The 15,920-nt window shown below is 41.9% G+C and overlaps 1 protein-coding gene across 4 annotated transcripts in view; it reads right to left on the reverse strand.

The window, feature by feature from the left end:
• Positions 1-15,920, reverse strand: part of PALM2AKAP2 (PALM2 and AKAP2 fusion) — a 224,259-nt gene that overhangs the window by 117,838 nt on the left and 90,501 nt on the right. For 3 of the 4 annotated variants that reach the window (XM_082204585.1, XM_082204582.1, XM_082204584.1), the window contains exons 5-7: positions 14,393-14,414; positions 12,791-12,892; positions 5,198-5,878 (exon numbers count right to left, since the gene is read on the reverse strand). In XM_082204585.1, the coding sequence (XP_082060711.1) occupies positions 5,198-5,878; positions 12,791-12,892; positions 14,393-14,414 (805 nt within the window). The remainder of the gene's footprint in view (positions 1-5,197; positions 5,879-12,790; positions 12,893-14,392; positions 14,415-15,920) is intronic. The other variant, XM_082204586.1, reaches the window with a different exon arrangement.

The following is a 15,920-nucleotide window of genomic DNA, read 5'->3' on the forward strand; positions in this document are numbered from 1 at the left end:
TTTTTAATTCTATGAAAACATGCTGAGAAGATTTTTCTCCCTTGTGTATTTTTAAAATTTATTTACAAAAGTTAAGGCGAAAACATTAATTGTGCCACCCAGTCATGAAGCTAATCCTTTCTGCCTACATTTACTTAAAGAAAAGTGTTTTTCTGTGCTGGAATTGCAAACAAGCAATCATTGAAAGAACATCTAGGTGCTCTGAGGGTGTATCTACGTTACAGACTTGCAACTGGGAACTGCAGTTCTGTGAGAGGCACGAGAGATTGAAAAGGAATTGTCAGCCCCCTCCCCAGTCTGCAGTTCCCAGGATACTTTGAGGGAAGTCACTGAAGTTGTAAAAATGACACAAATGTGTAATCTAAGTGATAACGACCACTAGGAAAACTCAGCAGGGAATCTTTCTCTGGTTCTTACACTGCCTAGGCTCTTTGTTCTTTTTAACCTTTACTTTCCAGGCCTATCCTGTTTCCAGCATAGAAGAAAAAAATTGAAATAAAATTAGTTTAGCAACATAGGAATATGTCTTATACCACGTCAGACCATTGGTCTATTTCTAGCCTGGTATTGTCTGTTCTGACTGGCCGCAGCTCTCCTTCGTTTCTTCCCTGTCCTTACCTGAAAATGCCAGGACCTTTGCCATGCCAACCAGGTGATCTACGACTGAGCTATTGAGCTATATGGTCCCTCCCTTAAAAACACTCCCCCCTCCACCTTGAAACTCAGTTATTCTAGAACAATATGCATGCCCAAATCTAGATGATTCAGTTATTATTATTGTTATTATTATTATATTTACTAAATTTGTTAGTTCCAGCCCAAAGCGACTTACATTTTTGCTATGCTTCATTCATTTTCATGTGGGTAGATTCTCCAAATGTATGCAAAGATCACCTCTGGTTCATGCGTGCATTGGACCCTGTTGAAAGTTTGGGGTGCAGCCGATATATTCACTCATGTAAACACCACTGTTTTGGGGCTGCAGGGTTGATCAGATATTATGGTTTGGAAGCAAGACTAAGTTATTTGAACTGATTTCCCTTTGAACAAGGGGACCCAAGTTCAACTAACTTTGCTTGGATCCAAGGGGATGCTCTAATACCTTTTGAGAAGCCAGCAGGGGTAAACCCATATAGCTCAAGACCCATCTGTTGACTTGAATGCAGTTCAGGTGTGCTTAGCTGTTTACTGTAGGTTGTGCTTGGTAGGAAACTAGTCTCTCATATATTTTAAAGGTGCCATTGTAGATACCTCCATGAAAACGATTATTTCCCCCCCTGGTTTACATTGACGGCATACAAGAAGAAGCCCAGGAAGATGACTTCTCAGGGCTTAAACTGCAGTGAGTGAAACTCAGTTTTCTGTTTCGGGGGGAAAAAGTCTGCTTTTGTGCTCTCTTTCTAACCATTAAGGATTAAACTTTGCTGTGCCCTTATATCTTATAATAAGGTCATCTGAAGCATTTTGATACTAAATGAATGAATTCCTAAACCTTTTCCATACCTATGCAACTTGAAAACAAACACCTAAACCTAATAATAACATTTCCCAATGCTACCTATGCAAGTCAGAGCTGCAAATGGTTATCATTTTTATCTCCCTTTTGCCATGTGAGACATAACATACAACAGAATTCTTCAGTTCTCTAACCGGGCTACGTCAAGGACACTGAAGCTAAAAAGGGCATTGGATTTGTTTGGAACTGGCAAAAAATGGAATTGCAGGGGTGTGGAAGACACCAGATGGACACTGCGTGGGAAATTATGGGCTATGCCACACTTAACCTAACAAACCAAAAATAGAGGGAAGAATATGAATATTAATAATTAGTTTTTAAGTAGATGGAAGCTGTTATCCATTAGAAATACAAGGATCAGCTGGAAAACTTGCTTAATCTCTTTGCACTTCTGCAAGTTTATTTTATTGTATTGTTTATAATGTAGAGATTGGATATTCAGCATTGGTTTTGAAATTACCATACCCCTCTCAGCAGAAAAAAAATAGCTGCATGAGAGAGACCATCCTTCGAAGAGATAATCTACTCTTTTTAAGGCTGTGATCCAATGCACACTTATGAGGGAGCATGTTCCATTGATATCAAGGGCAACATACTACCAAGTAAACGTGTTTAAGACCAGGATATGATATAATCTTGCAAATCCTGCTGTGGCCGTTTGGTATTCCCGACATGAAAGTTACCATGCATGGCACAGAAAGAAAAGAGTTAAGAGCGGAAACATCATTCAACACAATGTTTAAAGCTAATAGTTAATACAGTGAAAGCACCACGAGAGAGAGAGAGAGAGAGAGAGAGAGAGAGAGAGAGAGAACAGGTACATTGTGAGAAACAACCTCAGATTCTAGCTTTGCCATCGTTCTAAAAAATGAAATTCCTCCTGGGTTGAAATCATTTTAATGCCTCTAGAAAATATTGTTTCTAATTTGAATGTCACACATGTAGCTATCAACCAGAAATATCTCCACTGGAAAAATAGCCAGTGGGATACAGAGCCTAAGCAAGGGTACAGATGTTTTCCATCCATCTCAGATTACTATAGTGGCTTCATTTGTGCCTCCTTCCAGTTTGAGACTTCATCAACAGGCTGTCTTTTCACATAAGGGTGCCTTGAAGAGGACACCTATCACTTGCATTAGTCAGAAATTGCCACTGGGTGACATGGGCTTAAATGAGTAATTCTGAAATTCTTACCACCGCAGAACCCCAATGGACTCCGAAAGGGAGTTCTACAAGAGTGCAGATAGAAAAAAGCTGTATCGGTACATGTGTAAGTTCACCACAGGTTCATTGTTAATCATCATCATAATTGATTGTGAGGTACTTGTTTGAAACAATGGGCCAGCTCAAATGCCTTCAAGGAGGGAGTGGCAGAAGGCCTCTGGCTCACACAACCTCCAAGGCTCCGCCATTTAATTTGCTGCGGGAAACATGAATGACCAAACAGGAGCTTCCACTGTTGCTTGAATGTGGGGTGTCTCATAAGCTTAAGAGATCAAATCCTCTGGATTTAGAGGGTAGCATCTTTTAAGGTCAGAAGAGAACTCACAGTCAAGCAGTCATGGGATCTTCCATTTTTTCTTCACTTTTCCTCGCAGTGAGAAAGTAACATAAAAGGATCATGTGAACTCAAGAACCAGTCTTGTCCTCTCCCCTCAGCAGCTATCCTGAGGGAAAATAATGTCTGACTATGCCCAAGGAGACAAAGTAGGGAAGGACCCTCTGTTATTCTGCAACCTTTATGACTCACAGAGCATTCCTTCATGACGAAATGAGAGAGTGAAAGGCTATTTTGCTGAACTTTTGGAAAACAAGGAGGACTATGAGTCACCTTGGGTGAATGGGTCCCTAATTGCCTCCTCTTGGTCACCAGCTATTGAAGCGCAATGTTCTTGAAAACCGTTCCAGGGATACAAAAAACCAGCACCTCAATTTGGTCTACCCTTATGGCTTACTCTCATTTCTTCCTGAAGAAAAACTCTATGAATGCGACATGAACGCAAAAGCAGAGCTTGCTCCAATTGAAGGCATCAGCTTCCTCACTTTGCTCCCCCCGCCCCTTCTGGTACAAACTTGATAGCGTACTCTAGATGAAACTTATCTAATAACTAGAGAACTGGGCCTTTTCTTTCCTTAGGGAAAACTGCAGCTTTCTTAACCGCTTTTGATAGGAACAGTGATCAAACCATGTAATCTTTATCATATCCTTAAGTCAACTGCAAACAAATCTTTCACATACCAGGGTTACAGGAGGCCACAAAAAATAAAAAAAAATAAAAAATGGAGGCACCAAAAGGCAAGTCATTAAAATCAGTGCCTGTGCTTCAATCATGGATCTGTTCCTCCCAACATGCCTACTTCCGTCTTAAGGTACGGAGCTGGAGCAGGTACACAATACTGTAACCTGGAAGATTGAGGGAAGGCCAGAACCCAAGTCCAAAACAATCACTCTCAATTCTCTAGGCAGAAAAAGAATTCCATTTCACTCTCAGCTGCGTTTGTTGGCGTGAACCATGTTGTGTTTCTGTTGCCGTAAAATATACTCCAGGTCTGTAAGACAGCTTTTGCCAACCCGGTGTCCTTCAAGATGGTTTGGACTACAAGCCCCATCAGCCATGGTCCTGGGTGAGGCTGATGGGAGTTGAGGTCCAAAACATCTGGATGGCACAAGGTCGTTGGACGCTGCTTTGGCCAACACACAGCTGCACACACACAAGTCCCATTGAAGCCAATGTTACCACCTAGATTGAACTCTCTTCTGAGGAGCCCAAGGAGTAGCTACAACTCTGTAGCTACTGTGGAACATTAATTCATAGCAGTGAAGCTGGCACACAACCCCATGGAAATGAATGGAGGTTGCACAGGAGCAGTGCTTTGCTGAGTCAAACTCACTTGTTTGTGACCTACCCCCACTAAGCACAAGCCCCAGCAGTTATGTTGGAGGTTTTATGGGGCAAGTCTTGCTGAAAAACTACTAGAACAAAACAAAGGTGGTGAAGCTGTTTGGGGAAGGAAGAGCCCAAATGTTGTAATATCAAAATACTAGCATGATCATGTGCTCTCTCCTTGCCCCAGTAAAAAATAAAACCTATTTGTTTGTGGTTTTTTTGTTTTTTTTTTAAGAAAACACACACTCAACATTAAAATGCAGTTTAAGGCTCACATGTATGTGAAACTTAAAAGAGTCCTGCAAAATCCTTGGAGGCTGATCATACCTGCTAGATATATAAAGTAAAATTCTTAATATACATTTATAAGTTTCATAAATATATGCAATATATAAATATGCATATTCACACACAGCCATCGATGCATATTCATATATTATATATTTATATAGATATATAGATATAGATAAGATCTGTTTCAAATACGAAAGTGATTTTGTGTGTGTTCACTTTCCGTTTCTGTCTCACCCTTTTTAAAAAATAATCCTAAAACAGTGCATTTGGTGAGAAATCACAATTTCACGATTCATCTCCCTTGAAGAACTAGAAAAAACCAGAGAAACCCAACTGCAAGGCAATGGAGGCAGTCACTTCCAGTTCACAGTATTGCAGTTAGAAAAATACAGTGAGGTCTAAGGGAGTGATGGAGCACGAGCTGCTCGGAAGAAGAGGAAGAAAGGAAGAGGTGGTCACATGACAATACAGCATTGACAGCGCTTTTTCTTTTCTGTACCTGGGAGTTTTTCCATTGGTAGACTTTCCTCCTTCCCCTCTGGTGAGGAGGGCTCAGTTGTGTCCGATAAGGGCCTCCCAGAAACCAACTCCGCGGCATTTCCATCCATGGTTGAGACATCCGTCACAGTCTTCTCACGTAGCGACTTTTCGTCGTCTTCGTCGATGAGGACTAGTTCGGCTTTGATTGTCTCATCATAGCCCAACACCTTTTTTGTCTCATCTTCATCATCAATGTTTTGGTAACCCATAAATATCATTGTTACAGGGTGATCTGCGGTGGCTTCTGGGACTTCATCCCCAGAAAGTTTCGCTTGGTGTCGTGGGTTCTCGGAATGCCTTTTGCTGGATTTGTGCACCATCTCTAGTTTGGCCTCCTTGAAAAGCATCTGTTCCTTCATATGACTGAGGTTTCCGTCCGCTATCGACACAGTCCCTCCTTTTACGCTTGATTGTCCAGCCTTCTGAATGAGCTCATCTACATCCTTTGAGCTCAACTTGTGCACTCCGTTTTCTACCACCGCACCCCCAGAGTGCATCTCATAGACTACTTTGGTACCATCGTCATAGACTTTGATTCCTCTTTGAAGGGCAGCCTCTGGGCCAATGGGGGACGTAGAGAGAATCTTGGTCTCTCCTGTCTGTTTGTCTTTCTCCACATTAATTTCCATGCTGTACAAAGCTTGAATGGAAACAAGAGAGGAAGTGCATGTTACAACAACAAGAAGCATGTGAATGGTTAATTGCCAAACAGACAAGCAGACAACTGTGCCCTGCCCTGCCCCCCAGTAAGGTGTCACCTAAAGCGCCAAGCGATCTATGTTAGAGGTGTGGTGCATAATGTGAAGAAAAGCAGTTGTTAACCTACAGCGCTCAATGACACTGGTGCAAGCCATATCCTATATCAACCTGAGCAGAGAGCTTCCTAATATTACCTGTGTTCAATGGATTCTGTTAAATCAGGGAGGTGACAAACAAGCAGGTCTACCACCATGTCTCCATGGCCAAATGACTTCAAACTCTTAGGACCAGTGTACATGCTCACCTGACTGATCTAGATAATGAGGATTTTATATACAGCACTGAAAGTCAATCAAGAATTTCAACAGATATGGAGTTTCTTCACCACTGTCAGACATTCCCTTGGGTGTTTTGTTTTGTTTTGTTGTGTTGTGCAGGAGAACCTCCACTTTATCAGGAGAAGACATCCAGAGCGTATCATATCACCATGAGGAAGTATCAGGGAGCATGGGATACATAAAGATGTGTAGATTAGGGTGTATGCCGTGATTCTGCAAGACTGCAGAAAAGCTACAGAATGTGGTAATAGGGGTACAAAATTCAGCTCCCTGAGAATCTCAGCTTCAGCTAACAAAGCCATTCTCTAGTCCTGCAAAGATATGGGTGCGGGTGATACAATCTCAGAAGCCAATGCTCAGCGAGTTGCTCAATGAGATTTCCATTAGCTGGGGCTTCGGAGCCATGTACACACATTTTGAGAATAAAAAGAAAGTACGCAAATCTGACTGAGCCACTTAACTTATGCATGCTGCAAATTTCAGCATAGATAGGCCTTCCTGAGAGTACTGAAATATAAATTATGAGCTTCTATGCTTCCGTGTACAAATATTCCCACTAAGGATTTAGATACTTTTCCTGCTTAGCCTACCAAAATCTGGGGGGAAGCTTGAACGGTCTTCCATAAGGTTTACAAAAACTAATAAAGATGGGCAAGTTTGGCTTCACTTATCACTCTTAACCCAGCAGTGAAAACAGGGAAAGATCAAAAGGAAACAGAGGAAGGAGGCTTAGTGTGCCTGAAATATAAAGGTCCACAAGGGAGTAGCAAGGAATTGGCCTCCAGCTTCACAGCATCATCAGTCAATACAGCTAGAAGATGCGGAATCCATAGTCAATGCAGCTTCCACTTCCTGATCCATCCAAGGCCTGGCTCACACATGCACACAACAACAGTTGATTCATTTGCACTCAGTGTACATAGGATTACTACACACATGTTGACTCCACTGAAAGTACTGCATTTTGCTACGAGAAAGTATTAAAGTTCTTTCTATGACAGCAGATCTGTGGCAGTCCATGTGCAGAAGTTACCTCTTGAGATGAAGTTATCGAATGGCAAGCATGTATGTATGTATAAACTGTCCCTAAGATGCACATGACAGCTAGGTTGGGATGCATGTGGCAGGAATGTGCATGTACTTCACACTGTAAACAGCCATATCATACAACTGTTTCTGATGAGCAAAACACACATTGGTATTTTGCAGGATCCGTACTGCCAGTTCAGGCTAGGCCTCAGCCCCAGTATGAAGTTTCCTCTCCAGCTGACAGATGATAACCTAGCCAATGATTGCCTTTTATAATATAAGGATTGATCTCAACCCAACTCCTCATTCATGAAATACTGCCATTAAAAGGGAGACCTTCATAGGATTTTAGAAAATTGGGACCTGGATAAACAGAACAGAATCAATTGGTACACATAGGAAGAAGGCAGCAGTAGGTGGCATAAACTTTGATCATTGCTTCCACAAACCCACCCAGCTCTGATCATCTACTGACACTTCAATATATTGTTTATTTAAATTTAATTTTCTGAATTTGGCTTCTGGTCCCTGACTCATGGCAGGTGAGGATCTAAATGCAACCCATTTCAAAACCTTAAATACTAGTGTTAGGGAATTTGGATGCAGTTTTGGCACTCTGGGTAAATTAACATTTATGCTTCTGGTTTGACTTCCTCAAGGCCTTCCTTCCATCTATATCTATATATACTTAGAAAAAAGTAAACGTTTGTTGTATAAGCTCTCGCTCAAGGACCAGCTACAAGCTGAAATCTTATCTACTTATTTGGAAGTAAGTATCCCTGAACTCCATATACGTCTGAGCAAACAGGCATAAGATCAGGCTGCAAACCATTTTCTAAGAACAAAGAATATATTGGCACCGTAATAAAAGTTTAGAGAGAGGCAGTCTTTACAATCTATTATTATGAGAGACGTCTGATTTGAACTGTACCATGATGTCCCAAAGAGAACTTGTAAAAAAACCAAAAACTTATGGCATTACTACAAGTAACAGACTGATTAAGGGTTTGTTATACTGTATATATGTTGATTCAAACATCTTGGCTCCTCAACAGATTTCACCACCCCTCTCCCTTGTTTTCTAGCAAACAACCATAATGACTACTCTGGTATTGGCAACAGTTTAACTGAGCACAGTTTTAAAATGAAAATTCCAGTGAAATTGGCCACAATGATTCGTAACAAAACATTGTTGATGTAGCTAGCATATACCTCGGCTGAGTCTATTAGTTCCGCTGCACTTTTTAAAAAGAATACTGAACATAAATCACATCATTAGTTTTAATTGTGGTTCTTTGACCCACCAGCAGCTACATATTCCAAACTGGGGGTTTGGCCAAATTCTGTATTCTCATGGGATACTATAGGTTCCAAAACTCTACAATAAAAACCAACTAGCAATAGGGGGTGTTTGAAGAATTTTGTTTATATTTCAGCATGCGCTGACCTGTTCCTCACCTCCTACACTGATTTTTGGATCAGAACACAGCCATCCATCACATTCCCACACTTTTCCAAATGTTGCAACACAGTTCTTGGTTCAAAAAAAGTACAGTGGTATCTTGGTTCTCAAACTTAGTCGACTCCCGAAATCATTCAAAAACCCAGGCGCAGCTTCCGATTGGCTGCAGGAGCTTCCTGCACTCAATCGGAAGCTGCGGAAGCCACGTCAGACATTCGGCTTCTGAAAAACGTTCACAAACCAGAACACTCACTTTCAGGTTTGCAGCATTTGGGAGCCGATTTGTTTGAGAGCCAAGCTGTTTGAGTACCAAGGTACCACTGTACAGTGGTACCTCTGGTTGCGAACGGGATCCGTTCTGGAGCCCTGTTCGCAACATGAGCAGAACGCAACCTGCGTCTGTGTGAGTGCGGGTCACGATTTGGTGCTTCTCCGTGTGCGTGTGACGTCATTTTGAGTGTCTGCACATGCGCGAGCGGCGAAACCCAGAAGTAACCCTTTCCAGTACTTCCGGGTTGCTGTAGGACGCAACCTGAAAAGATTTAACCTGAAGCAAACATAACAAGAGGTATGACTGTATTGGCATGCATTTAACAATGCATATTTTGAGATAGATTATGCAGCAAATGGGAATTTTAAGAGAAAATACTTTCCAAAAAAGTTATTTAAATGTGATTTTTTTGGTTGCAGAATTTTTTTAAATTGCAGATTAATGTGGATATGGAATGGGACACCCTCATGAGCAACGACCTATGAAAGTGGCAGAGACCAGAAATATATTGTTCCGTCCATCCCAACTTAGCAATAAGGCCTTCACAGGCACATGGGTCTAGATGGCATATGCTCATTGACTGTCGAGGTGAGAAAAGACCATGCTTCCTGAAACATCCCTTGAGGGTTAGCAATGATTCTTTGCAATTTCAGAATGTTCACAAAGTAGCAACAAGACAGCATTTATTAAAAAATCCCAAGTGGAGCCTCGTGGCTTCTTTTCCTTTCAGTTGAAATTGTGAGTAACACTGGGTTGTTGTTTTTTTTTTTTTGATTGGCTGGAAATTGATAGGGTCACTGGTGGAAGCTACACCCTTGTGCAAATTAATTGAAACAAACAATGAATTTAGTAGTACAAAACTCACATATACATGTACAAAACTCACATATACGTACATTAGTAATGGATATGACCTCCGCTATTTTTAAGCAGCATTTGAAAATGGTTTGGCATGAAGTCTACTAGTTTCAAACAGTCACTGTTGATTTTCTGATCCCTGTACCACACTTGAATCAGTGCCTGAATGAGCTTCTCCATAGTAGTACATTCTATAGCACGGAGGCGACTTTTGCATACAGCCCACAAATCCTCAATGGGATTTACATCCGGGGAATTCCCTGGCCAATCAAGTACCTGTATTTGCTGCTCTGTCATGAATTTCTTCACCACTTTCGATGTGTGACAGGGGGCTAGGTCCTGCTGCAATATCCCAGTACCATCAGGATACCTCTTTTCCAGCTCTGGAATAACTCTCTTTCTTAGAACCTCAATATATTGTGGCGAGCACATCATTCCTTCTATTGGCTGCAGGCTTCCAACACCATAATGATCAACTGACTTTTTGTGTTTGTTTTGGGTACAGGATTACAAGTAAGATAGAAAACATGCTTTGTTTCAATTAATTTGCACAAGGGTGTAGCTGAGGCTGTTTCAAGAACTAGATCCAGCTTGCAGGCCAGCAACTGTCCATCCCTGTATTACAGTTTGTACCTATGCATAGAAACTCTTTTGCTGGTTCAGGTAATAGGTCTGCACTGAATCTAGTACACTGACTCCAACTGTGGGAAGACAGACGACCCAGGAAATCTGAGAAGTTGTGTATGATGAAGACAGATGCTCCTTGTTGTTCAACGGCAACATCTGGTTCTCAGAAGAGAAGGCTGGTTTTTCAGTCATTGCTTCTCTGCCCCAGAGCACAGAACACTTCTAGGGGCAACATTTTGCTGATTCTGTCAACACAACAAAATGGGGCAAACCTTGCATCCCATCGCAGACATGCTTAATGCAGAAAGGAACAAGACCCACTGAGCTCAACTGAATTTACTTCCTAGTATACAATTCTTATGGCTGCAACTTAAATATTCCAAAGGTCTTTCATGTGATGAAATTTTCTCTCACGCTCAGATTAAATATCTTCAAACATGTTTTAAATAAAAAAATCCCCCTCATGCCATTAAATGAGGACTTGAGTCAATGTGATTTTGTAAGATTGCAGCACACTCGAACAATAGCAACATTGTTTTACATACATACATACATTGTGTTATCTGAAGCTTGTGGGGTCCGTATGCAGCTCTGGGATTTGATCATGCAAAAATAAAATTATATACAGATGTGATCCCTTTGCTTTAGAATGCTGCATCTTCCCCCCCACCCTAATCAGCTCTGAGCTCTGCTCTTGTCCTTTTTAAAATGACTTGTGTTTCACTCATATTCAGCCATTTCAGAGTTTTCTCCTATTTCCTACTGTATTCTTTGTAAACAGATGATCTAAGCAGGTTGTGTGGAGGAAGGGTTATAAGCAAGAGGTGTTGGGTCTCCTTTTTAAACCCAATTCACCTCACATTTCAGATAATTTCAAATAGAGGCACCATGCCTATAACCAGCACTCAGGCCCTTTCGTCCACTGCCCCTACCACCTACCTGAAAACAAAAAGTTTGCATGAAGAAACTCCAATAGAGACTCGCTTTGTTGCTTTTATATGGAAGAATGCATACTTGTAAAGAATCAGGTCCATTTATTTGACTCCATCCATTAATCTGCATTGTGTTGATGTGACAGCTACATTTGAAGACCACCTCTATTAATATCTTTTCCCTGGACCCCTTCAGTTACACTGTATCGTTTTGGAATATTACTAATCTCTCCCGTTGGTGTCGTAGAAGTCCCAGAGAATGGGACTATAGTAGACAGATGAGCAGTAAAAGAATAATGATCGACTTAAGTGCTTCATGAGAATGACGTCCCACCTGGATTCCATCTCTTAAAATAGGTGTTTATAGGTTTCTTAATTTTTTCAAGCAATTTCCCCCACACACATTTACAATGTATAGTGAACTAAAAACAAAAAACAAAAAACAACCCCAAACATTTGGACTCAACATCTTGCTTAGAATCCTAATCGGAAAACAAGTGTCAATTTGGAAATACGTGTGGAAAATAGGAGAAGCTAGAATGCTGTCTGTTTAGAAACCAGAAAACCATCCTCTCCTCTTCAGACGTGTTTCGAAAGAGAGGCTCTATGTAATGCTGTAATGCTGGTGCTTCTTTTTACATGCAAGACAGAGTTTCATTGAAACAGAGGATAGACTGCATCCTATACTTGGGTCACATCTACACCCTTCATTTAAGGACCGTTGCCTTCCTCTGAAGAATATTGGGAACTGCAGTTCACACCTAACAAAAAATACAGTTCCCAGCACACTCAACAAACTACAGCTCCCAGTACTCTTTGGGCAAAGCCATGCACTTTAAATGTGTTTTAAAGTTATGGTGCAAATGTGGCCTGACTTGTGTGTTTAAGCACAGACTTGTGTAAATTGTCCATGAATTTTAACCATATCTCACGTTTGCTGGATTGCATTTGCAGTCTACCACCAATTACTTCCAGAACTGGGTTGATGCTCTTTATTTATTTTTGCTCACAAACATAAATGTCTTTGCTGTGTAAGTTTTTAAAAGGCCAGACCCTCAAAAATATCCCCCTCTAACTACATATTTACATTTGAGAAATAACTCCCTTCTTACGATATCTCAGTTAACGTTTAACCACCCTTGATGTTTTTTAAAAATAGATATAACATAGAAAAACACATATCTAGCTTGCTTACTGGTTACTTGCTAAGTCATGAGCTGTTTCCTCCTGTTTCAAGTACAGCTGGGCATTAGTCCCAGGGAATCAAATATGTTTTTGAAAAGATAATGTCTGCCACATTGGCTGAAAGAATAAACCATGCTGCGGTGAGACTTACCAGTTACCCTGTTTGTTCCGTCTTTCCCAGGAACCGGCTCTGTTGTTCGTGAATAGAGGGTTGTGAGTTCGGGGAGCTGGGAGTAAATGTAATTTACTGCATCTGGTTGTCAGGGAACAGGAAATACAGTTAGGTACAGCCATATGGACCCCAGAGGCTTCACCGCTTAGGCAGCAGAGTTCCTAACTTATCGCCCCAAACAATAGACATCAGAAGCTTTGTGACAGATAATTGCATCAAAGCAAGCAAAACGCGGAGTCATCCTGCTTTGACTGCCATTCAATAGACTAGCTGAGGTTGGAAAGAGAAAGACCAGATGACTAAAACTTTTCTAGTTGTACGTGCACATAATCATGTGTCAGGAGGTTCTCGATTTTAGCAGGTCACTGACCCCTGAACATGAAATAAAATTTTAAAAAAGGAATCACCATTACACAACAGGGATAATCAATTCTACAACTGCCAGCTTTTATTGCTAGTGTGAGTTCGTATCTTTCCCAATGCAATTAAATACATTGTTTAGTTATGGTTTTGTGTTCATAAGCTAGTGGGTGTTTAATTTGTTTCTACAGCTAAAATGCGTATATTAAGTAATCTTTGCATTCTGATTCCCTCCATCCAACTTGAATTTATATGCTTATTGCAAAAATTGTTTGGTCATGTTTTGAAATGTTGTAAACCATCCCATGATGGTTATTGAAGGGCTGGAGATACATCTCTCTCTCCCTCTCTCTCTGTGAAGTGGTAACCTGGAAACTTTTTGGTTGACTTTCATCTTATTCTAAGGAGGCCAGTCACAAAACACACACTGTCACTAATAAACAGGAAGCTAAAATATAATAATACAGCACACCATTTAAAGTCTTTATTTTGTGTAATGGGCCATGTGGTGTCCTAGATCTTTTCTGCAGCTCTGTATAGCCCCCCCCCCAAACAGTTTCTCTAAGTTGATTTATAAGCCAGTCAGCCTGGCTTTTAGCATAAACTAATTATGAGTATAAACTAAACTGTACCTGGCTGGTTTATGTTTCTGTTTTAAAACCATGCTTCCACGTACTAATCCCAAAGACCTAAGAAGCAGACCTTTGTGTGTTGTGCCTTACAAACTGCTCCCACAAACAGACACAAAGCCATTATTTATGGCAACACCATTGTCTGCCATCACTGAGAAAATGTGTGGAACAAGCTGCTGTGTGTTTTACAAGATTACTTTGGCAGGAACACCCCCCATTTTTTGCAGTTAATTCTGAGGGAACCTCGTCAATAAATGTTCAAGTCATGACTCACGGCTGAGTTCCAGAATCTCTTTGGAAACCCAAACTCTGTGATCTTACACTTTACTACAGGGTAATGTCTGTCACATAAGCACTGGAAACCCACTAAGACTTAGAAAATAAGGCAGTTGTGATTCAGATCCTACTCTTGCAAGGCATTTTAAGGCAAACATTTTGTAGGTGATCTGTTACAGAATGCCAGTCATTACCGATTCAGAGGCTTGAGATTGCTTTGCCAATCACTTCTACACCAGAACAACTACACAGAACATTATCGGATGCAGAGCAAAAACAGTGTAACTTGTTATAAGTACTGACAAACATTTACCTCCATCTTGGCGTGAGAAGCTCTGAAAAAAGAAAAATACTGGAATCAGTTGTATTTTTCTTGCATGTTCAAGAATGCTTGGTATACATTACATTAATAATACTTACAACAGTACTATAAAGTAGGCCAGCATCATTTTTGCTATATGACAGAGCTTTCTGCAGTTATAGTCATATCCATAATCTACACTCATGTTCATCCAGCCAGTAAATATAAGCATTAGTAGCATGTGCATTGGAAAAGCCCTTCCACAACTTTTTTTTTTGGGGGGGGGCGGGGTATTAACACCTAGTATTCTGGAATACTGATCTTGTGAGAGTATAAGTCATTAGAAGAGGAACTCTGTGTCCACCTGATATATGGTTATTGAAAGCCTCTCCTCTTCCCTGAGGGGAGGTGTTGTGAGCAGGAATTGCACCCTGCGCTTGCACCGGGGAGGGGGTGGTGGTGGTGGTGTGTGGCCGGGCTCCTGCGTCACTGGAGTTCTGTGCCTGCGTCACGCACCCTAGCTATCCAATCCGGCTGGCTGGGGGTGGGGCGGGCCATGGTTTAGCTGTTTAAAAATGGCTGCTGGCACACAAGCGCTGTCTTGTTGTTCCGGCTTCCTCGGATCACCCGCCCTCCCTCCTTCTAGGTTTTGCTTGTGCACCTGACCTTGCTATGGACCTTGGTTGGTCGCCTTGGTTGTCCAAGGGGCCTGGTAGGAATTTTTTCCACTTGGCAGATTGGCACCAGTCACATGGTTTTTCGCCTACCTCATAGCAAATCGTCACAACTTTGTAAGGTTTGGAGGTTAGGCATTGGAAAACGCGTTGTGTGTCGGAGGGGAGGTTGTGGCCATCACCTACCCCTCCCCTTGAAGGGTATTCTGTTAAAGGAATCCGGCGGTTGTGGTTCCTGTCCGATGCCCAGGTGGTGGCTAGGGCCATGCCACGACCCTCGGATGACTCTGAGGTAGGGTTATCAGACGTCCCCAGATTTGCAAATCTGTCCCCGGGAAACGTGGCAGCGGCAGCCCCAGCCTGTTAGCGCAGTTGGCTCTGGCTGGCTTCAGGAGCTGCTTGCTACTCACTGCCGTGTCGCCTGCCATTTTTCCTGCACCACGGCAGCAAGCAGCTCCAGGAGCAAGTCAGAGCCAACTGCACTACCAGACTGGCCCCTCCTGGGCAACAACTGCCTGCCCGTGACTCCAGAGCCTCCCCTGAACTGTCGAAACAAAGGGAGAAGGGAAAAGGAGATTGGGGAAGGCTCGGGAGTCACAGGTGGGCAGCACGCAGTTGCCCAGTTTCTTAAAAAACTCTGCGCATTTATGTTTCACAGGGTGTGAAAGAAGGGCTTTGCACCTTTATACAATATGCATGTGTGCTTGGGCCCAGGGTCTTTTGCCTCACCATCCCCGCTACTGACTCCCTGTTGCTACCCAGTTTCAAAAAAGAAAAAAGAAAAAAACGGTGTCCCCAGATTCATTGAAAAGAATATGGTAACCATACTCTAGGGGAAAGGTTCCAGTTGATTTGCATCAACAAGC

This window comes from Podarcis vaucheri (genome assembly GCF_965113315.1).
Source record: "Podarcis vaucheri genome assembly, chromosome: 17".
Taxonomy (NCBI): Eukaryota; Metazoa; Chordata; class Lepidosauria; order Squamata; family Lacertidae; genus Podarcis; species Podarcis vaucheri.